General features: G+C 39.1%; 1 protein-coding gene across 2 annotated transcripts in view; it reads left to right on the forward strand.

The window, feature by feature from the left end:
* The window catches only part of PGR (progesterone receptor), a 131,691-nt gene that overhangs the window by 77,716 nt on the left and 31,109 nt on the right, over positions 1-22,866 (forward strand). For both annotated transcript variants that reach the window (XM_055422894.2, XM_055422893.2), the window contains exons 4-5: positions 12,290-12,595; positions 21,407-21,551. In XM_055422894.2, the coding sequence (XP_055278869.1) occupies positions 12,290-12,595; positions 21,407-21,551 (451 nt within the window). The remainder of the gene's footprint in view (positions 1-12,289; positions 12,596-21,406; positions 21,552-22,866) is intronic.

Raw genomic sequence — 22,866 nt, forward strand, 5'->3', positions numbered from 1 at the left:
GACTTTATTTTCTTGGGCTCCAAAATCACTGCCCAAGATGGTGACTGCAACTATGAAATTAAAAGATGGTTGCTCCTTGGAAGAAAAACTATGACCAATCTAGACAGCATGTTAAAAAAGCAGAGACGTTACTTTGCCACCAAGGTCCATCTAGTCAAAGCTATGGTTTTTCCAGAAGTCATGTATGATGTGAGAGTTGGACTATAAAGAAAGCTGAGTGCCAAAGAATTGATGTTTTTAAACTGTGGTGTTGGAAAAGGCTCTTGAGAATTTCTTGGACTGCAAGGAGATCCAACCAGTCCATCCTAAAGGAAATCAGTCCTGAATATTCATTGGAAGGACTGATTCTGAAGCTGAAACTCCAATTCGTTAGCCACCTGATGTGAAGAGCCGACTCGTTTGAAAAGACCCTGATTCTGGGAAAGATTGAAGGTGGGAGAAGAAGGGGACAATACAGGATGAGATGGTTGGATGGCCTCACTAACTTGACGGACATTAGTTTGAGCAAGCTCTGGGAGTTGGTGATGGACAAGCAAGCCTGGCATGCTGCAGTCCATGGGGTCACAAAGAGTTGGACATGACTGAACGAATGAACTGAACTGAACTGACTTTATCCTTTCTTTGCATGCTGTTTGAATGTCATAATTTTACTATAAAATATATTATTGATATACAACAACTTATGCATATAATGCATATGACCTATATGAAACAATGTAATGAAAATCCACATATGAATTCATCTGGCTTAGGAAAGTTTATTACCAATGCTCTTGAAACTGATTGTGCATTTCCTCCTGGTCCTTTCAGTTTTTCCAGGAAACTTCTAGCTTGAATTTTAGGTTTTTCATTCTGTTGTATAATTCTTCAGGCTTTCTGATTATCTATGTGTCCCTTAACAATATATTCTTAAGTGTGTTTTGACTTTTAAGGCTGTTACATGCAGTGCAGCTGTGAATATTCTTGAGTCTTCTGGTGCTCATATGCAAGAGTTTCTATAGGTAAGGTATGCACCTGATTATAATATATGTTCATCTTGGTTTTACTAGATAGTGCCAAACTGTTTTCAAAATGGTTATACCAATTCACATCACATATCAGTTCTATATGAAAATTCTTATTCTTGTGTCTTTGCCATGCTGGATAGGTTGTATTTCATGGTGACCTTAATTTGCATTTCTGTAGTTACTTATGATGGAGAAGGCAATGGCAAGCCACTCCAGTACTCTTGCCTAGAAAATCCAGAGCCTGGTAGGCTGCAGTCTGTGGGGTCGCTAAGGGTCGGACACGACTGAGCGACTTCACTTTCACTTTTCACTTTCCACTTTCACACATTGGAGAAGGAAATGGCAACCCACTCCAGTGTTCTTGCCTGAAGAACCCCAGGGACGGGGGAGCCTGGTGGGCTTCCGTCTATGGGGTCACACAGAGTCGGACACGACTGAAGTGACTTAGCAGCAGCAGCAGCAGCAGCAGTTACTTATGAGATCAATTGTATTTTTGTTCCCTGTTTTTATTTTTTCTTCCTCTGTAAAATGTCTGTTTATGTCTTTCTCTCTGATTTAAGGGATTCTTTGTATACTGCCTGGAGAAGGAAATGGCAACCCACTCCAGTATTTTTTCCTGGAGAATTACATGGACAGAGGTGCCTGGCTGCAATCCATGAGGTCACAAAGAGTCAGACATGACTGAGCTACTGACACTTTTGTATACTGTGGATATATATGTTAGAAATATCTAATTATAGAATGAGAAAGAATAGCCTGATAAAGTGGTTATGGTTGTTGTTTAGTCACTAAGTCATGTCTGACTCTTTGCAACCCCATGGACTGTAGTGCTCCAGGCTGGCCTGTCCATGAGATTTCCCAGCCAAGAAAACTAGAGTGGGTTGCCATTTGCTTCTTCAGGGGCTCTTCTGAACCCAGGGTTGAATCTGCATCTCTTGCATTGGCAAATGAATTCTTTACCACTGAGCCACAAGGGAATTTCGGTCAAGTGGTAGTTGGGCATAAATCTAAATGAAATGAGAAGTGAATCTTGTACATATTTAGGTGAAAGACCATTTCAGGTAAGGGAAACAGAATAAAGGCCTGAGGCAGGAACAGAAGCAAGTTCCTCAGAACTCAACGAGTTCCAAGAACATAGGCATCAGGTGGATGGAGCTGGGGACACTATAAGAGACCCTCTCTTTGCAGAATGATATCAGGCTTTGCAGAGTTTGAGAAAGAATTTGGACTTCATTCTAAGTAGGATGAGGAGTCACTGAGAGTATTGAGCAAGGTGTAAAACAATCCGAATGAAGTTTTTTTTCCCCCCATGGAAAAGCATTTTATTTTAATTATAGCAGTGTGTACATGATTGAAGGTTTGAAAGGCCCATTCAGCTGAGTAGAGTGTAGACTGTGGAGGTACAAGGATGAAAGCTGGGAAATCAGCCAGCACATGCTACAGTCGTACAGCTCTGATGACGGTGACTTAAAAGGTGGTGGAAGGAGTGGAAATGGGGAGAAATCATTGGATTTGGATTATTGTTTCATAGTAATGCACCAGGATTTGCTGATGAATTGGATATGAAGTGAGAGAAGAAGTGAGGTAGCAAGGATGACACCAGAGCTTTTCCAGAGCAAGAATGTGAATGGAGGTACAAACGGAAGCTTCAGTTTGGGGACAGGTGTATCAAAGTTTGCTTTAAAAACATTAAGTTTGGAATTGAGCTGCAGGAGCTGCTTGTATGTTTTGGAGATTAATCCTTTATCAGTTGCTTCATTTGATATTATTTTCTCCCATTCTGAAGGCTGTCTTTTCACCTTGCTTATAGTTTCCTTTGCTGTGCAGAAGCTTTTGATTTTAATTAGGTCCCATTTGTTTATTTTTGCTTTTATTTCCAATATTCTGGGAGGTGGGTCTTGGAGGATCCTGCTGTGATTTATGTCGGAGAGTGTTTTGCCTACGTTCTCCTCTAGGAGTTTTATAGAATCTGGTCTTACCTTTAGCTCTCTAATCCATTTTGAGTTTATTTTGGTGTATGGTGTTAGGAAGTGTTCTAGTTTCATTCTTTTACAAGTGGCTGACCAGTTTTCCCAGCACCACTTGTTAAAGAGACTGTCTTTTGTCCATTTTATATTCTTGCCTCCTTTGTCAAAGATAAGGTGTCCATAGGTGCGTGGATTTATCTCTGGACTTTCTGTTTTGTTCCATTGATCTATATTTCTGTCTTTATGCCAGTACCATACTGTCTTGATGACTGTGGCTTTGTAGTAGAGCCTGAAGTCTGGCAGGTTAATTCCTCCAGTTCCATTCTTCTTCTTCAAAATTGCTTTGGCTATTCGAGGTTTTTTGTGTTTCCATACAAATTGTGAGATTATTTGTTCTAGTTCTGTGAAAAATATCGTTGGTAGCTTGATAGGGATTTCATTGAATGTATAAATTACTTTGGGTAGTATACTCATTTTCACAATATTTATTCTGTTTATAATAGCCAGGACATGGAAGCAACCTAGATGTCCATCTGCAGATGAATGGATAAGAAAGCTTTGGTACATATACACAATGGAGTATTTTTCAGCCATCAAAAAGAATGCATTTGAATCAGTTCTAATGAGGTGGATGAAATTAGAGCCTATTATACAGAGTGAAGTAAGCCAGAAAGAAAAACATCAATACAGTATACTAATGCATGTATATGGAATTTAGAAAGATGGTAACCTTAACCCTGTATATGAGACAGCAAAAGAGACATAGGTATATAGAACAGTCTTTGGGACTCTGTGGGAGAGGGTGAAGGTGGGATGATTGGGGAGAACGGCATTGTAGCATGTATATTATCATATGTGACCAGTCCAGGTTTGACGCATGATACAGGATGCTTGGGGCTGGTGCACGGGGATGACCTGGAGGGAGGATATGGGGAAGAGGGAGGTCGGAGGGGGGTTCAAGAAAGGGAACACATGTACACCTGGGGCGGATTCGTGTCAATGTATGGCAAAACCAACCAATATATTAATGTAAGGTAATTTGCCTCCAATAAAATAAATTAAAAAAAAATAAAGTAGACCCTCCATGAAAATGTGAAAAAAAAAAAAATAAAAGATGGTGTTACATTGAAAAATAATGAGTCTTTTTAAAAAATATATAGTACAAAAATATATAAAGTAAGAAATAAGTATAGATTAATGCTTATCTGGAGTAAAAACAAAAAACATTAAGTCTTGAGGAGGGTGTTATTAGATATACAAGTAAAAATGCTGAATAGTCAGTAAGATAGTTGAGTCTCGAGTTCCCTGAGAAAGTTGAAGCAGGAGTTAAACAGTTGCAGCCGTTCCATATCTACATGGCATAAAGACATGAGTGGATGCAGACACATATAAAGAGGGTGCAGCTGTGTAGGAGAAGTCTGAGGACAGAGCTTTGGAACGCCACGATTTAGAAGTTGGGAAGATGTAAAGAACAAGTCAGAGAGACTGAAGGAGTGGCCACAAGAGGTATATGGAAGCCAAGAGACTAGAGTGTTACAAGTAGAAGGAAACTATCAACTGTGTCGAGCACCACTGATGGTTTGATTAAGATAAGTAGTGAGCACAGACCATTGTTTTTTGACTGGTGGAAAACATTGGTGTGCTTGCCAAGAGCAGTTCTATTGGAGTAGGGAGAAAAATCTGACGGGAATGGGTTCCAGGGAGAATGGGAGGAGAGAGTAATCTCTCTTCAGTGGATGGATTGTGCATGAGGGGAACTATTAGAGGTTGCAGGCACAAGGGCAGACAGTTGGAGAGAAAAGTCCTCGAGTAGATGAAGAAAAATAAGATTTAGTGCTGAAGTGATAGGGGCACAGGAGTCCATGCATTGCAACAGGAAGAAGGCAGAGTACCGGGCTCCCAGTAGTGCACACTGATTACAAAGAAAACACTCTCTAGATGAATCTCCTCTTTACCTGCTGCTGCTGCTGCTAAGTCGCTTCAGTCGTGTCCGACTCTGTGCAACCCCATAGACGGCAGCCCACCAGGCTCCCCCGGCCCTGGGATTCTCCAGGCAAGAGCACTGGAGTGGGTTGCCATTTCCTTCTCCAATGCATGAAAGTGAAGACTCTTAGTGACCCCATGGACAGCAGCCCACCAGGCTCCTCCATCCATGGGATTTTCCAGGCAAGAGTACCTCTTTCCCTAAGCCTCAAAAAATTAGCTGCTCTGCTTCTGCTTCCATCCTCAAAACGATGTCCATTAGGTGGAATGAGGGACAACTATCAAGTCTTTCTCTCCACATTATTTCTTGCACCTCCACACCTATCCCTTAGCATCTGAGCCCATCTTCCCTCCTCCCAGCAGAACATTGAAAACTAGTCAAGGGTGGCTACTGGGCTCACACACCTAGTCTCTACTTAGGTTACCAAACCACCAGGTACTGTTGTTTTTCAGAAGTACATAAATAATATTACAGGTTATACAGAGTTATTCTGTATTTTTACTGAATTCTGGGTGCTTTTACCATTATCTTTTTTCTCGGTCAACAATCATATGAAATTATATAGATTTGTTCACTATATTAACAGTGATTTTTGTACATGAAGGTTAGGAATCACTTCTCTGAAAGACCACCTTATATGAAATTCAGCAAATCAGAAAAAAAAATCACATCGCTGTTCCCATTCTCTTCTTAGTATTCTTGCTGGGATATTACTTTTTCAAGCTCTATTTTAAGCCAAAATAATAACTTCAGTAGCTCAAGAAACGTTCCCTAGTGGCCCACTGTGCGTAGGTGTTTGGAAGACTGCAGGTCTCCTTTGGAAGCTGAAGGAGACCTGCTCCCTGTCCTCGCGGGGCCTGGTAGGGGCAGAGGCTGTGCTCTCGGAAGGAAGCAGGTACAGCAGTGGAGAAGAACTACAGAGAGACATAATCATATATTGTTCCATCCTTTCAGCAGAGATTTATTGAGGCAGTGCCAGACACTGTGTGAATATACAGAGCTGACAAAGAGGCAGTCTCTTCTTTGAAGATCACTGTAAAGAACAAGGGAACTTTAGCACTCTTCTTCTGTTAACATTATCTTCCCTTGGGGACTCTGATTTGTATCTACAACACTGTATGTGGTTACAATAATTATATATCTAAATTTAAATATATATCCAAATTTTAATCTAATGCTATCTATCCTCTGTTGGACTCTGGACCTTAACTTAAAATTGCCATTTGTGGCAGAAATAAAGAACACTACTCCTATATTTTGCTCTATGATGAAACAAACGCAATTTAAAAGTAAGTTTGGTGCAGATGTACCTGTGTTTTTACATTTCACATGTTATATAATGTCAAAAGGAGTTAAAGTTAACTGTATTTTTAATAACAGCTGATTGTTTAACTTTCTAAGAGAAAAGTCAGAGACTGGATGCTGGACAGTGGAACTAACGAGGTCCAATTCATAGTGAAAAAGTAAAAGTGTTAGTCACTCAGTCATGTCTGACTCTTTGTATCTACACCAGGCTCCTCTGTCCATGGGATTCTCCAGGCAGGAATACCAGAGTGGGTAGCCGTTCCCTTCTCCAGAGGATCTTCCCAATCCAGGGATTGAACCCAGGTCTCCCACATTGCAAACTGATTCTTTACCGTATGAGCTATAGGCTTGATTTCAAGTGTAAACGTCATATAGAAAAATACTCTGAAGTGTTTTCCAAACTGTTAATTCCCTGAGATACTAACAGATCTTTCATCAAGTAAAAAGGCCAGATAGACTTGGAAAGCATGGTGTATTAACATTTTTCTCTTAGAGATCCATAATCCAAACAATGTATTGAAGGTTCTGAGATACAGGACTAAGTAAGGTAAGGATATCACTTTAACTTAATTAATACAGCATTGCTTAAACATATATACCCATAGAAGCCTGTGTTGTTTGTTTCCTTGGGTTTTGGAGGAAGATGAATATACGTGATTAGGAACATGTTTTAATATCAGAAAATTCAAACAAAGTTATAGTTTCACTTCCTCTCTCAATTGTTTCTAATCATGTTTCAAAAGTCAGAGCTAATGTTAGTGAGTGTCTGCTATATGCCAGGCACTGGACCACATACCTTACGTATTATCTTACCTAGACTGATGACAGTATTGAGAGGTAAATTCCCTATTTAAAAGCTGAATTAACCGATATTTGGATAAATAAAATAATCTACCCCCCATATAACGCTTTTAAATAATAGGATTCATACACAGATACGGCCAACCCAAGGTTTATTTTTCCCACATGCCACACATGAGATAGATGAGTTATTACAGCTCTTAAGATGTGTTCTGGAAAGAACAAACATGTCTTGTAGGGGGTGGAGTGTAGAGGTGGCAAGATCGTAACAATTTAGAGCTTCAGGAAAAGTGCTTCAAGAAAAGCCAGAGGAACCAGAGATCAAATTGCCAACATCTGTTGGATCAACAAAAAAGCAAAAGAGTTCCCAAAAAACATCTACTTCTACTTTATTGACTATGCCAAAGCCTTTGTGTGGATCACAACAAACTGTGGAAAATTCTTAAAAGAGATGGGAATACCAGACCACCTGACCTGCCTCCTGACAGATCTGTATGCAGGTCAAGAAGCAACAGTTAGAACTGGACATGGAACAACAGACTGGTTCCAGATTGGGAAAGGAGTACGTCAAGGCTGTATATTGTTACCCTGCTTATTTAACTTATATGCAGAGTACATTACGAGAAATGCCGGGTGGGATGAAGTACAAGCTGGAATCAAAATTGCCAGGAGAAATATCAGTAATCTCAGATATGCCGATGATACCACCCTTATGGCAGAAAATAAAGAAGAACTAAAGGAGCCTCTTGATGAGAGTGAAAGAGGAGAGTGAAAAAGTTGGCTTAAAATTCAACAGTGAGAAAACTAAGATCATGGCATCTGGTCTCATCACTTCATGGCAAATAGATGGGGGAAACAAGGGAAACAGTGACAGAGTTTATATTTTGGGCTCCAAAATCACTGCAGATGATGATCGCAGCCATGAAATTAAAGGCACTTGCTCCTTGAAAGAAAAGCTATGACCAATCTAGACAACATATTAAAAAGTAGAAACATTACTTTGCCACCAAAGGTCCATCTAGTCAAAGCTATGGTTTTTCTAGTAGTCATGCATTGATGTGAGAGTTGGACTGTAAAGAAAGCTGAGTGCCAAAAAATTGATGCTTTTGAACTGTGGTGTTGGAGGAGACTCTTGAGAGTCCCTTGGACTGCAAGGGGATCCAACCACTCAATCCTGAAGGAAATCAGTCCTGAATATTCATTGGAAGGACTGATGAGAAAGCTGAAACTCCAATACTTTGGCCACCTGATGCAAAGAACTGACTCACTGGGAAAGACCCTGTTGCTGGGAAAGATTGAGGGCAGGAGGAGAAGGGGACGACAGAGGATGAAATGTTTGGATGGCATCACTGACTTGATGAACTGAGTTTGAGCAAGCTCCAGGAGTTGGTGATGGACAAGGAGGCCTGGTGTGCTGCAGTCCATGGGGTTGCAAAGAGTCAGACTTGACTGAGCGACTAGACTGAACTGAACTGAGTGCTTCAGGAAAGCATCTCTTAATAATATGGTACATTTATTCGATTCTTTAAGTTAATTCTCCTGGTGTGCAAAGTTCTCCTTTAACATACACTGTTTGATCTGCTCTGAAAGAGTCATTCCTACAGATTTAGAGAAATAAAGGCTATATGAAGGGGCAGCTGTGTTGGTCTGGGGGATAGGCCATAGTCTTTCCCTGACCATTTTAATTCTGTCCTGTTCCCTCGGGTTACTTTCTATTACCGTTACCCATTTCACTCATAGAACACGCTATTGTTTGGTATTATCTTGCTCTTTATTTGTTTACAGGTCCTTTCCATCTTCCCCTCAGAATATAAGCCCCATGAAAGCAGATAGTTTGTCTGATTATTCAGTGCTGCAGTTTCAGAACCTTAAATGATGCCTAGCACATAAAACCACTCAATAAATATTTTATGAGTAAGTAAAAGAAAGACTAAAAGAAATTAACCCTTGATTAATATCTCTGCTCTGGCATTTATTATCTCTATAAACTTAGCCAGTTACTCAGCCTCTGTAAACCTCTTCCTCATCTTAAAAAATGGAAATGCTAGTGTTTATTTCAAATGGTTGAGCATCAAGTTAAATTATGTAAGATAGATATGTAAATGGTCTAGTTTAATGTTAGTTCACCTTTCAATTTTGCTTTTATCACAAGTCCCCCATTCTTTTTCACTGGGATTCATGAAAAGACTGGATCACAAACAGAAATGTGAACATTTCTATATTAATTCAAATTGCACTTTATATAATCAACATGTTAGAAAATTGTCTTGGAATTTATTTTGTGTATAAGACTTTTATACTGATCAAAGTGTAAAATACTTGCTTTGGTTTTCAGTAAAATTACATAATTTCATAGTGTGGTCAAATCCTGATAAAGCCAGAACTGAACTCAGCTATGAAAAGGAATGTATTTGAGATAGTTCTAATGAGGTGGATGAAACTGAAGCCTGTTATACAGAGTGAAGTAAGCCATAAAGAAAAACACCAATACAGTATACTAACATATATATATATATAGAGAGAGAATTTAGAAAGATGGTCATGATGATCCTATATACAAAGCAGCAAAAGAGACATATATGTAAAGAACAGACTTTTGGACTATGTGGGAGAAGTTGATGGTGGGATGATTTGAGAGAATAGCATTGAAACATGTACATTACCATACGTAAAACAGATGCTAAAGCTGAAACTGCAATACTTTGGCCACCTCATGCGACGAGTTGACTCACTGGAAAAAACTCTGATGCTGGGAAAGGTTGGGGGTGGGAGGAGAAGGGGACGACGGAGAATGAGATGGCTGGATGGCATCACCGACTGTGGACATGAGTTTGAGTGAACTCCGGGAGTTGGTGATGGACAGGGAGGCCTGGCGTGCTGTGATTCATGGGGTCGCGGAGAGTCGGACACGACTGAGCGACTGAACTGAACTGAACTGAAAACAGATGACCAGTGCAAGTTCGATGCATGAAGCAGGGCACTCAAAGCTGGTGCTCTGGGACAACCCAGAGGGATGGGGTGGGGAGGAAGGTGTGAGGGGGTTTCAGGATGGGGGGACACATGTGCACCCATGGCTAATTCATGTCGATGTATGGCAAAATCCATCACAATATTGTAAAGTAATTATCCTCCAATTTAATTAATGTTTTAATGAAAAAAAGAGGCCGTTAATGTAAATTAAAGAGAAATCCATGTTGGAGTTGTTGGGGATAGAAGGGGCTGGTAAGGGTATATGTCTTATTTTCTGTTAATCAAAATATTTTAGCATTGGAAGAAATCAAACCTTTGTGCTTTTTTCCAGCATCTTTCACCTAAACTTCTTTTTCAGAATCCCCCCAAATGACCAGAAGTCCTTGCCTGAAAACTCAGGGAGATTGTGTGAGAAAGAGTTTGAACTCAGAGTCCACATCATCCAAGTTCTATCACTCTAATATTGGGCATGCCATCTTCTTTACTCTTCTTCTTCCTAATTTATAAATGGAACTAATAATTCCCACTTACTGTGAGGCAACATGATACATATGTAAAGCAGATACTCCACAAACATTAATTTCTTCCCCTCTAGGAACTCATTTCTTCTCAAAGAAACTTGCTTCATCTCCTTGAACACTTCTGGATCCTTTCTGTATTGTGACTGGAGTTTGTTTCTTTGTCCCCTGCAGGTTCTAGCACAATTTGGGGGAACTCCATAGAATAAATAGAATCCTTTTTCTTAATAACAATACCTGAGCTGAGAAATCACAAGGGCAAGTAAGTGCTTGCAGAGATCAGGCAGGTCACTTCAGTGGGCAGGGTGATCTGATTTAAGAAAATTGACCAATGGCCTACCACCAATTTCCAGGCTGTCTGTGCCCCGTCCAAAGCAGCAGCTGCAGCTTGGTTTTAACAGATTGTTGCCACCCAGCTAATTCAGAGATATTTTCATAAATCTGGGAAGAATTGTGTAAGCCAAAGAAAACATGTCTGTGAGCCAGAACAGGTGTTTGGAGACAGCCGACTGCAACCTCTGTTTAGATGATTGCAAACTGTTATCAGGCCTCCCTTAGCCTTTTTTTTTCCAAGCGGAACAGCACAGACACTTGATACCATTAAGCAGCCCATGCCTGGCAAAGAGTTGGCAAGGGCTGGAGTCCGGCCTGCCCTCTGATCACCCCAGGGCCTCTGGGAACTAGCAGGGGCCCAGCTGTACATCTTGGTCTCCTTCAACCACTCCTCATGTGGCAGACTTTCTGCTCATCTTCCTGTCAGACAGTTTTTCTTCCTAACACATTTCCACATTTCAGCAGTGGAAAGAATTCTAGAAGTACAAATTCTAGAAATGGTCTAGAAATACAAATGTTGTCTGATCAGCACAAGATGTGGACTGTCTCCCTCCTTAGTTTAGAAATGAAGTTCTTTATTTTGGGTGCTTAGATCTCAAACTAGTCCATGCATTGATTTCAAGGAACTTCAACTGATCGTGAACTCATTGAAATTGTGTACAAGATTTTGTGGGGTTTGCGTGTGTATATACATATCCTTTAATAGATTCTTGAAAGAATAAAATTCAAAATAAGACTCAATATCTACTAAAGGTTATGTTTTAATTAATGTAGCTTTTAGCAATAATTTTGGGACAATTTGGTCAGAATATCAATAACTATTCTGATACTCCTATCAGAATATTGACCAACCCTGAACTTACGTGCGTGCATGCTAAGTTCACCTCAGTCGTGTCCGACTCTTTGCAACCCTATAGACAGACTGTACCCCACCAGGCTCTTCTGTCCATGGGATTCTCCAGGCAAGAATACTGAAGTGGGTTGCTGTACCCTCCTCCAGGGGATTTTTCAGACCCAGGGATTGCATCTGTTTCCTGTATTGGCAGACGGGATCTTAACCACTAGCGTCACCTGGGAAGCCCCCAACACTGAGCTTAGTCTCTACTAAAAGCCATTTGTCTTTTCTACTTTTTTTTTTTTTACTGAAAAGCTCCAAAGCCTTGCTTTGGATACTGGTGTAATTACCCAAACCTATCCAATGAATGCTGCTGTAATTATTCAATCCACGTCTGAGACCTAACATTTTTACTTACTAGGTCTCATTGTATTAGACAGATATCAAAACCTAAAATGCTATAATGCTGTAATTTTAAGACATTAGAAATAATTTTCTGCTGGAATATTTAGTTTCTGTGTATTTACATGATCTTCCTTTCTTCTTCTTCTTTTTTTTCTTCTCTGTAGGCCGAAAGTTTAAAAAGTTCAATAAAGTTAGAGTTATGAGAACACTAGATGCCGTGGCTCTCCCGCAGCCGGTGGGTATTCCAAATGAAAGCCAAGCCCTAAGCCAGAGAATCACTTTTTCACCAAGTCAAGACTTGCAGTTGATCCCACCACTGATCAACTTGCTCATGAGCATTGAACCAGATGTGGTCTATGCAGGACATGACAACACCAAACCTGATACCTCCAGCTCTCTGCTGACAAGTCTGAACCAGCTTGGCGAGAGACAACTTCTTTCAGTGGTCAAGTGGTCTAAGTCACTGCCAGGTAATATTAACTTGTGTATAATAGCACATAATAAAAATTTTTACTATGGCTTCATACTGCTGCTGCTGCTGCTAAGTTGGTTCAGTCGTGTCCGACTCTGTGCAACCCCATAGACGGCAGCTCACCAGGCTCCCCTGTCCCTGGGATTCTCCAGGCAAGAACACTGGAGTGGGTTGCCATTTCCTTCTCCAGTGTATGAAGGTGAAAGTGAAGTGAAGTCGCTTAGTTGTGTCCAACTCCTAGCGATGCCATGGACTGCAGCCTACCAGGCTCCTCCGTCCATGGGATTTTCTAGGCAAGAGTACTGGAGTGGCTTGCCATTGCCTTCTCCGGCTTCATGCTAGTGGGTGGCTAAATAAAACAGGCCATGCAATAAATTAAATGGAGTATAAACAGGGGGGTTTTTTGTGTGTTTCAGCAGTTCAAAATATTTATCTAGGCCCCTATATTATATACTGTTTGTCTAGAACCCTAATGTGTGCTTTGGAAATAAAAAAGACATAGATAATATTTTGAGTCTTATTGATGAATCAGTAATTACATCTATGAAGCAGTTAAGGAATAGCATAACTCTATATTATCTTCTAGATAGTATCGTAGTTCAGAAAAAGACAAATTGACCATCTTCTCAGAAATGTCTAGTTCATTTCAAATCCAAATTTAACCAACCTCATGTGGTTGAAAATAAAACTGAATGTATCTGTTCATATAACAAATCAAAATAGCATTCAGAGTGTAGCAGAGTATCTAAAGTCAATTAAGAAAATTTCTAAACCTAAAACAAATAATTTGGACATAGAGAAACCTCCAGTCACTATTTTTGTGAATTTATACCCAGAAAGTGAGAATTTGAATTATGTCATCATGAAAGGATTTTAGTCACTTTATCTATAAGTTACTTCTGCTTTCTCAACACGCTTTAATAGGAGCCAAGAGACTGAAAGAATTACAGGGATGTAGTTCTCTGCTTAGACTGCAGAGCTAAGAGAATAATACGTGGGTGGTAATTACTTGTCAGGTGGCGCTAGTGGTAAATGCAGGAGATGTGAGAGATGCTGGTTTGATCCCTGGGTTGGGAAGATCCCCTGGAGGAGGGCGTGGCAACCCACTCCAGTATTCTTGCCTGGATAATCCCGTGGACAGAGGAGCTGGACAAGCTACGGTCCTTAGAGTCACAAAGAGTCAGACATGACTGAAGCAATTTCACATGCATGTACACAATTACTTGTGGAGGCATTAATCCCATTATTAGAAATAAAATACCTTTTTTAAAGTTATTTTCTCTTCACACTGATAGTAACCTTATATTCCTTTAGACTAGTTTATTTTTCCAATATCTGATCAAGAATTAAACATATTATACATTTTAGTCTCCAAGTAAATTTAATAACCTTTTTTTTTTAAAAAAGAATTCATTTCCTAATTTGCCTTAATACCATTTCTGTTATTCTACCTGAAAGGTTTGAAATATAATAGATGAATTGTTATTGAAAAGTCAAGTACATGAGACAGAAAGAAATATAGATTCCTCTTTAAAAAATACATGTTGAGAAAGTTAATTAAACTCACTATTCTAGTGAAGATAAAGTAACATCAAAAATCAAAATGCCCAGGTTCTTATTAGCTTCACTCTTGTTGAAAGGCTTTGGACAGGTAATTTTTTTTTATTAGAAAAGTTCTGAATTTTTTTTAAAGTTTACTGTAAAGTGGTTATCAAATTTGATAGATTTTTATTAAATTAAAATATTACAATAACATTGGTGAACTTTTTCTGTTTTAAAATATGAGTGTGTGTTTAAACATTTATGTTTTTCTATTATTTGGAAAGGTCCTTTCTTTGATTTTTGTTGAAATAGCTCATATTTCTTTTGTTTTCATTTTGTAGATTCTCTACTGTTAAAAAAAGACTATCATCATTTGACAAAGTTAGAAAATAACCAATTATAATTACAAAGATAATTTATTCATTTTGGAAAAATCTAGTTGAGTCTCCTAAGTTGAAATACAACCATCTTTCTAGATTTTTGATCCCCACACACCCTCCAAAAGAGTGAGAGAAAATTTTCACATTGCATTTGGTGGCAACTTTTTTAATGTTGCAAAATGTAATTTGCGTATAAGTAAACAAGAATGATGGCATCACCAGTATTACATATGTTGTTTTCATTAACTGTATAATAAGGGAAGCATTAAAATTATCAAAGTACTGAGTGGCCCGTGGTCTTTCAAACCATATTTTCATGGTCTGAATTCTGAGAGTAACTTGAATGAATGATGAAAGCAGTCAGTGAAGCAGAGTAACCATACTGACCTCTGTGAGAGGACTCAGAAGGACATGTGTATAACAATTTGCTTTCAAAGCTACTAGCTGCTCAGAAACTTCCAGCTTTATTCACATGAGTCACTCAAGAAATGTCTATTGCGTGTTTCCTTTGTGCACGACGTAACCCTTACACGGTGGTGTTAGAGAAGCCAGCAGGCTGGGCTCATGATGGCATTGCACTGTAGTGCAGCACATCCTTGCACCTGGTCGTCAGTTTTGTCCATAAGGGAAACTTCTTTTATCTACTCACTACAGGGTTATTGGTCCTTGAAAGATGGACTTAGTTAAATGAAGCTTATTGATAATTTACTTATTTAAAGTGGAAAAAAAACTGCTCAGAAAACATGTAGGTAGATCAGGCAGTTCTTTCACAAACAGAAAGTGTATTTGGGAGACAGCTTAAGATAAGATGGTAGGCCTTCTAAGGCATCAGAGAAGAGAAATCTGCCCCGAAGCTCCAGGGAAAGGAATCATGGCCCTAAACTAAACAGGGACAGCACTTATTCACAATATCCTGTGTTGTCTGGTTAGGCTCGTTTGAATGGAGAAGGAAATGGCAACCCACTCCAGTGTTCTTGCCTGGAGAATCCCAGGGACGGGGGAGTCGGGTGGGCTTCCGTCTAAGGGGTCACACAGAGTCGGACACAACTGAAGTGATTTAGCAGCAGCAGCAGCAGCAGGGATTTGAAGTGAAAACACTGTATGTAATAAGTGTCTGTTCAAGACCTAAAATTCCTTGGGTATATATGTTTATCCAAATAAACCAATGCCCTTTAACTTTGCAAAGAAAAAAAAAGATAATTTTAAACATTTCTCTGGGGAAGAAAAAGATCAGATGCAGGCTGATGACCATTACCAAGGTGACAGCACGCATGAGAGCCATGGGGCGTGTGTCTGCAAGCCCCCGAGAGGACTCGTGCTGCCTGCTCAGGGATTCCTGTTGCATCTTCGTCTGTGCTCTCCTTTTGTCTTCGACGGGTTACAGTGATCACAGCATATCTGACATGTTTATCACAGTATTTCAGAAATATCTTTATTTTTCTATTTAATGGAGACTCACAAAATATGCCTCACTACAGTACATTTACAAGTGATCTCTGAGGATACATTGTCTCTGACATATTGTATCTATATATGAATGATTTTACATTGACATTTAGCTCCAACTTCAGTGGGTAATGTTTTCCATTTTGAAACTTGAAGTAGCATAGTATTTGCAAAGTTTAAAAAATGAGCAAGATATATTCCCTCTGTTAAGGAACATTCAAAACAGTGGAATGAAAGATATGCAAAAAAGTGAAAGTGTCGATCGGTCGTGTCTGACTCTTTGCAACCCCATGGACTGTAGCCCACCAGTCTCCTCTGTCCATGGAATTCTCCAGGCAAGAGTACTGGGGTTGGTAGCAGTCCCTTATCCAAGGGATCTTCCTGACCCAGGGATTGAACCCAGGTTTCCTGCATTGCAGGAAGATTCTTTACCATCTGAGCCACCAGGGAAGCCCCAAACAACTGTACAATTGACCCTAGTACAGCGAGGAAGTTATGGGCACTGACTGTCCAAGTAGTCAAGAGTCCACGTATAGTTAAGAGAAAGCATTCCAAATAGAAGGAATGGTGTGGCTAATGCTATGAAATAAGGGAATCAAGAAGTATGTTTCGTGAGTAATAAATTAGACCAGTTCTGCACCCACAGATTCAACCAGCCATGGATCATATAGTACTATAGTACTGAAAACAGTCTTGGGTGAGTCAACCCATCTTCAAATCCGTGCTAGTCAAAGAACATATGTTTCTCTCGATTTACACATCTGTTTCCTATGTGGATTTGTTCTCCCATGAATTTGCCTTTTCCTGGTTCCATCTTCTATTCCAGTAGTTTCTTGGTCTGCAAGGCTGGATGTGCTCACTTACGGCCTTGTCTTCGGCTCCCATTATATTCTCATGATTCCTACTTATATGGTGACAACCTAGATCCTCTACAGAAGTATTGGACCATATATTTCTTGGGCTATGACACATTTCCACCTAAATGAGCTTCCAAGCCAGCATGACCTTCTACTCCATAAGCCTAAGACCTTTCTCTGTATCTTGAAATGGCACTGCAGACAGAATCTTGTTTATAATCCTTCGATCACTTTTTTCCTTCACCTCTGTCAGCTCTGCTTATTATATGTACGATTCATTATACGTGCTCTTTACACTGCTACTGCCTTGAGCTATTTTAAGTCCTTATCATTTTCCCCTAGGTTTCAGACTGACACTATTATCACAGTTTCACACTACCTGCAGATAGTCCTCAATTCTGCCACTAGGCTCATCTTTTCAAAAGCAATTATAATCTGTTATATTATTCCCTTCCCTTTCCAGAACAACGTCAAACTTCTTAACCTTAATATTTCAGGTCCTTCCATCTCCTGAATTTACATTCTCTCTCACTCTCCCACTTCAAGAACCTCTGCGGCTTGGTTCCCACAAAGCTCTTTACTCAGTTTCCAGCCTTTCTTCATCCACTTTGTTTTCCCTACCTGGTGGCCCTTCGCTTCTCCCACATTTTCCCCTAGCTAGTCCCTAACTAGTCTTCAGGATGCTAATCAGCTTGCCCTAGGAAGATTTCCCCAAGGCTCCCCAGACTGAGTTGAAGGTCCCTTAGCTTTTTAAGAACTATGCTGCCTTAAATCTTTACACTTCAAGTTCGCATTTATTCATAAGTTCATCAGACGTATGGTAGTGATTACACTTGCTGTGCTGAAGCTTCTTTGTGTTCCTCAAAGTTCATAGCTTGTGTGGGAAGGTGCTGAGATAGCTGATGCTCTACCCTTGTTGTAGAGTAACTGTTTCAGTACATGACTGTTTGTACAGGAGCACAACCAGTATATTTTACCAAATCTTTGGGATTAAGCCAGGAGAACCTAGAAGGTCATGTAGGCCAGGTGTCACCGTACACTTTCTTTTCAATTTGTTTTAGGCATTAAGGCTTGGACAGTTTGTGACAAATTATCAGGTCAAGTCACTTAAAAGGAACGAGCATTTTTTTTACTACTTGTTGAACACAATTACGGGTCATCCATCACTTCTCTGTGTGCAGGTTTTCATTTTGATCCTCATCGCAAATGTACTAAGTTTACCTGATCATTATCATCAGTGGGAATTTGATCTCAGTGTTCCCTTCTTTGTTTCAGTATAAAGTAATGAATGATATTACAGTTAATGGTTAAAAAAATTGCACTTCTGTACTAAGCATGTTAAAGTCAATTTAACATTATACACCTATCTCAGATAAACCCACTTAAAGGGGGAGTAAATAAAGCTATTTTTCCGATTTTTTTTCATTCTGTTACATAGAAGGAATATACTTTCTGCTATAAATATTGATAATTTTATATTTTATTTCACCAAGATTTGCCTTTTATATTATAACATACCAAAAATAAGCCAAGTCTATATGTGCCTCCCTTGAGGGAGTCTTGCTTTTCAGGAATTAGGAAGCTTTATTATTTATCTCTTATCAAATGATCCTAAACTTAATGGAAGAAATAATTACCCATTTTTTAAAGCCTATAAAGTATTAAAAAATGGAGAAGGAAATGGCAGCCCACTCCAGTGTACTTGCCTGGGGAGTCCTGTGGACGGAGGAGCCTGGTGGGCTGCTGTCCATGGGGTCGCACAGAGTCGAACACGACTGAAGTGACTTAGCAGCATAAAGTATGCAGTTTACAAGTGGCATTTCTGTACTAGATGTATTGAGTGACTCATAATTAACAAAACAACAGGTAATATACAAACATGAACTTCAAGATGCATGTATGACATGAAAATAGAGAATTATGAAAATTGCATGTCAAGTTTTTCTTGGCTAGTTATTTTTAGAGAGTCTTTCTGCACCTGAGTCAGTCAGGAATTAAGCAATAAACTCCAACTCTACTAAGTTTTAAAAACCAAAAACATCCTGCTATCAAAAACCAAACAAAAAAGAAAAGCATAATTTTCTGAAAAGACGTCAGGGATTCACTGAATAGAAGGACAAGTCTGAAGAGGAGGCAGAAACCAAGGCCTCTCTGGAGGGCCAAGGCAAGCATCCCAAATGACCCCACTGGGTCCCACTGTCGTTAGGCACCGCCACCATCAGAAGTAAAGCCCAACCGAATCTTGATCTTTGTTTGACTATTTTTTGCTTCAAAGTCCAGAGAGTAGGTTAATTCTACGGATCAAACTTAGATCACAAGCCCAGGGAACCAGAGGCCTTATGAACTTCCTTGTGGGAACACAGGGTGCTTGCTTTTGTAGTTTGGTTGACCAAACTGCAAACAATGGGAAGCTGTTCGCATAGAGGGAAAAAGAGACAGGGAGTTGGAGGGAGGAGAAAAGGTAAACACTGGAGAGGCCCCGCGCCTCTAAAGGGGCAAGTACCTGCGGTTCCGCTGATTATGAATGTGTGCTAAGGTGGTTTGCGGTCCCTCTGAGACTAAGAATTTCCAGGAAGAAAAGAGTAGCCCTCCTGCTATTCATACAGAGATGGGAATAGCAGGAAGTACATGAAGGGAAGACAGCCTTTTCTGTCTACTTTGAGATAACGAACCCAATCAGGAAATGAAGTTCTCTCACACTTGAGATCTAAGGAGTTAAGTTTGACTCGAAAGAGGTCCTTTGTAAGTGGACTTCAGCAGAATCTTAGAAGGAATAGATGTCGTTTAAAAAGTTTTATAGAACATGGTTGATGATCCTGCCAAAATATTTGTTTCTTTATACCTTTAATGAAATATTTCATCCATGTTTACTGTTTCAGGTACTCAAGTACAAGTAATTTAGAGTTTTATATCTTTTGCTAGATATCTCCCCATACCTCTAATTCCTATGCAAATGGATCTTCCATTGGTCCCTCAAACAGGTCCAAAGCTTACTATCTTCTCTCTCGCCTGTTTTTTCTCCTTTGTTTTGTCTCAGTAATGCGGTCATCATCATCACGCACCATTCAAGTGAAAACCAAAACATCTATTTGCCTTCCTCTTTTTCCGATCTGTGTACAGTCAGTTGCCAGTTTCTCTAATTTTACTCTTTAAAACTTTCTCCTGTGAGCTCTGTCGTCTCTACTCCTACCTGGTGACTTATTTCGTGCTTTTATCATCTCTCTCCTGGCCTTTGGCAATAGCTCCCAACTTCTCTCCCTAACTTTAGCCCTTTTCCCTCGAACACATCCTCTACATGGCTACCAGTGAGCCGTGCATAGTGTAAACCAGGCTGTGCCACTCCCCTTGCTGCTTCATAGGCGTGCAAGACCAGCCATGATCCACACCAGCCCACGCCTCCAAACACCTCTTCGCCTTACCCTCCTTTACGTTATCAGTGCTGAACTGGTTATCTTTCCCCAGACAGGCAAAAAGAGAATTGGAAAGAGATGGGAAAAAATGCTGACTATGTAAGTCACGATGCATTTGTCCTTTTCCTGCCATTCTTCCTCTGCCACCAAAACCAGAGAAAGGTCTAAAAGGGAGAGGTTGTGAAGGTGTGAAAGACCAGGACACTCACCACCCCCCACCACACACCCCCCCTGCCCCCACATACACCCATATACATATAGACTCTAAACCTCTTAAGCCATATAGGAGTTTAAAATGAAACTGGATTAAGTTTCAGAAAGCAAAAGTGATCAGAAACCTGTGGAATCCACGCAAACTTTAATTAAGAGTTGTTAAAGAAAAATTAGGCATAGCAAAACTGAAAACGGGTTTTACAAAATAAACCAATTTATGTTTAAATCCCAAAGAATTGAGATGCCTCATCTGTCTTATTTTCTTCTGCTCAGGCATTGTCTCTGTCTGGGGCAGTTTTCCTACTCTATCTTCTGGTATATTCCTTTTTACCTTCTCTATCTATTAAGATTCTTTTTAGGGCAAGGGTTTTGTCTTACTCATCTTTGTAACCCAGCGTTTTAATACAGTGCCTGGTCCGTAATTGACTCTCCATAAATAAATGTTGCATGAATGAATGATACATGTTTGATTTAATTAGCGAGTTCCCAGAAATGCTAAATTTACAATGACTAGTTTTAATGAATTCTAGTCTCTTATCCTTTTTAGTTTTTTCTGACTTTATTATTTCCTGATTTTTTTTTTTTTTGTATGTGAATATTTTGACTGAAAACATTACCCTTGTTGTTGTTCAGTTGCTAAGTCATGTCCAACCCTTTGCAGCCCCATGGACTGCAGCACACCACGCTTCCCTGTCCTTCACTGTCTCCCAGACTTTTGCTCAAACTCGTGTCCGTTGTGTCGATGACGCCATCCAGCCATCTCATCCTCTGTCGTCCCCTTCTCTCCTGCCTTCAATCTTTCCCAGCATCAGGGTCTTTTCCAATGAGTCAGCTCTTCGCATCAGGTAGCCAAGGTATTGGAGCATACCCTACTTACATCTGTTTTCAAATGTTTATTTTTCAGGTTTTGACACGGTGATTTTTGACACAGTGATCATTCTGTTTTAAATTTGTTTTGTAGGTTTTCGCAACTTACATATTGATGACCAAATAACTCTCATCCAGTATTCTTGGATGAGTTTAATGGTATTTGGACTAGGATGGAGATCTTATAAGCATGTCAGTGGACAGATGCTATATTTTGCTCCTGATCTAATACTAAATGAGTAAGTAGTAACCTGACTTTTGTTGTTATTATTATCAAAAGTGTACATGTAGGATAATCTTGAAAACTACATTTCAGTAGATGATCATACACCTAGTGTCCTAAATAATAACATTTTCCTGAAATGTTTCTCAGAACTACCCAAAATATAACTTGAACTGACAATATTAGTAAAAATGTATTATCAGTGATTTGATATTTAGAGCTTTTTCTTTTATTTCAGTATGTAGTAGTTGTCACAAATAAAAATTTCTTAAACTTCAGAACTGTATCAAGAAATACATTTGGTCTTCTTAAAGACCAAATAAATGTTTTGTTTATCAAGTTAAAATTTTTACATTGGCAGTAATGAAGATAATGAAGTAAATGAGGAATATTTTTGCTTAAAAGTATTGACTTACCTTCAAAAAGTAAAAATATTGTCTTCACAGAGGACAAATTAGACTGGTAATTTATTTAAAACATTGAAAGATAATAAAAATTGAATCCAATTTGCTTAATTATATTGGAATTACTATAATTAACTTTCTACATATAACTTTAAACTGAATAAGAATCTTTTCATGAAAGTATTTGTACTCTCCTAATTATATTGACTCAGAATTATACAAAATGATAAGTTATACTTGTATAAGTCTTTAGAGATTGCAGGTAACTTTCATATATCTTATTCTATTTTATCCCACAGTCCCTTGAAATTTGTAAGGAATCAGCACCCTTTATTTTACAGTTCAGAAAACTAAGGCAGAGGAGACTTTATAATTTGCCAAAGAATCCAAGTGATGGTTGGGATTAATTTTCTCTCTCCTGAGTCAAATCTCGTTTTGTCTTGTTTTTCCCACCATTCCTGATCACTTCTTTGACTAGTGTAGCTACTACAAAATAGTACATAGCTGAGAAAATACCTTACGTAAATGTCCTCAGTATTCAAAGTTCATGTTTGTCTTGTCGATTATTTAATGCTGCTAATGTTCTCTTTTCTATACCACCATATATTTCCTCTCAAATCATTCAGAGTGTAACCATTTTACACGAATATTCTAAACTGAATGCACCAAAGTATTCTACACTATTCAATTTCTGTGAATTGAATTCACTCTCCCATTGGATTGCACACAAAATTTTATATATTTTATTCACAAGGGGAAAAAATCAGTAAATATTTTCTGAGTGTTTCTCAGAATCACATTTTTAACTGCTACAACTTTTCTCTCTTTTCTTGGGTTAGGTTTTTAAAATGTGATAGTAAAAGTAAATAGCAACATTAATCTTAGTTAATGTGTATTTAACATAAACTTCTAACTTCAAAAATTTTT

This window comes from Moschus berezovskii, chromosome 14 (assembly GCF_049115385.1).
Source record: "Moschus berezovskii isolate FMDL1 chromosome 14, NW_MosBer_1.0, whole genome shotgun sequence".
NCBI lineage: Eukaryota > Metazoa > Chordata > Mammalia > Artiodactyla > Moschidae > Moschus > Moschus berezovskii.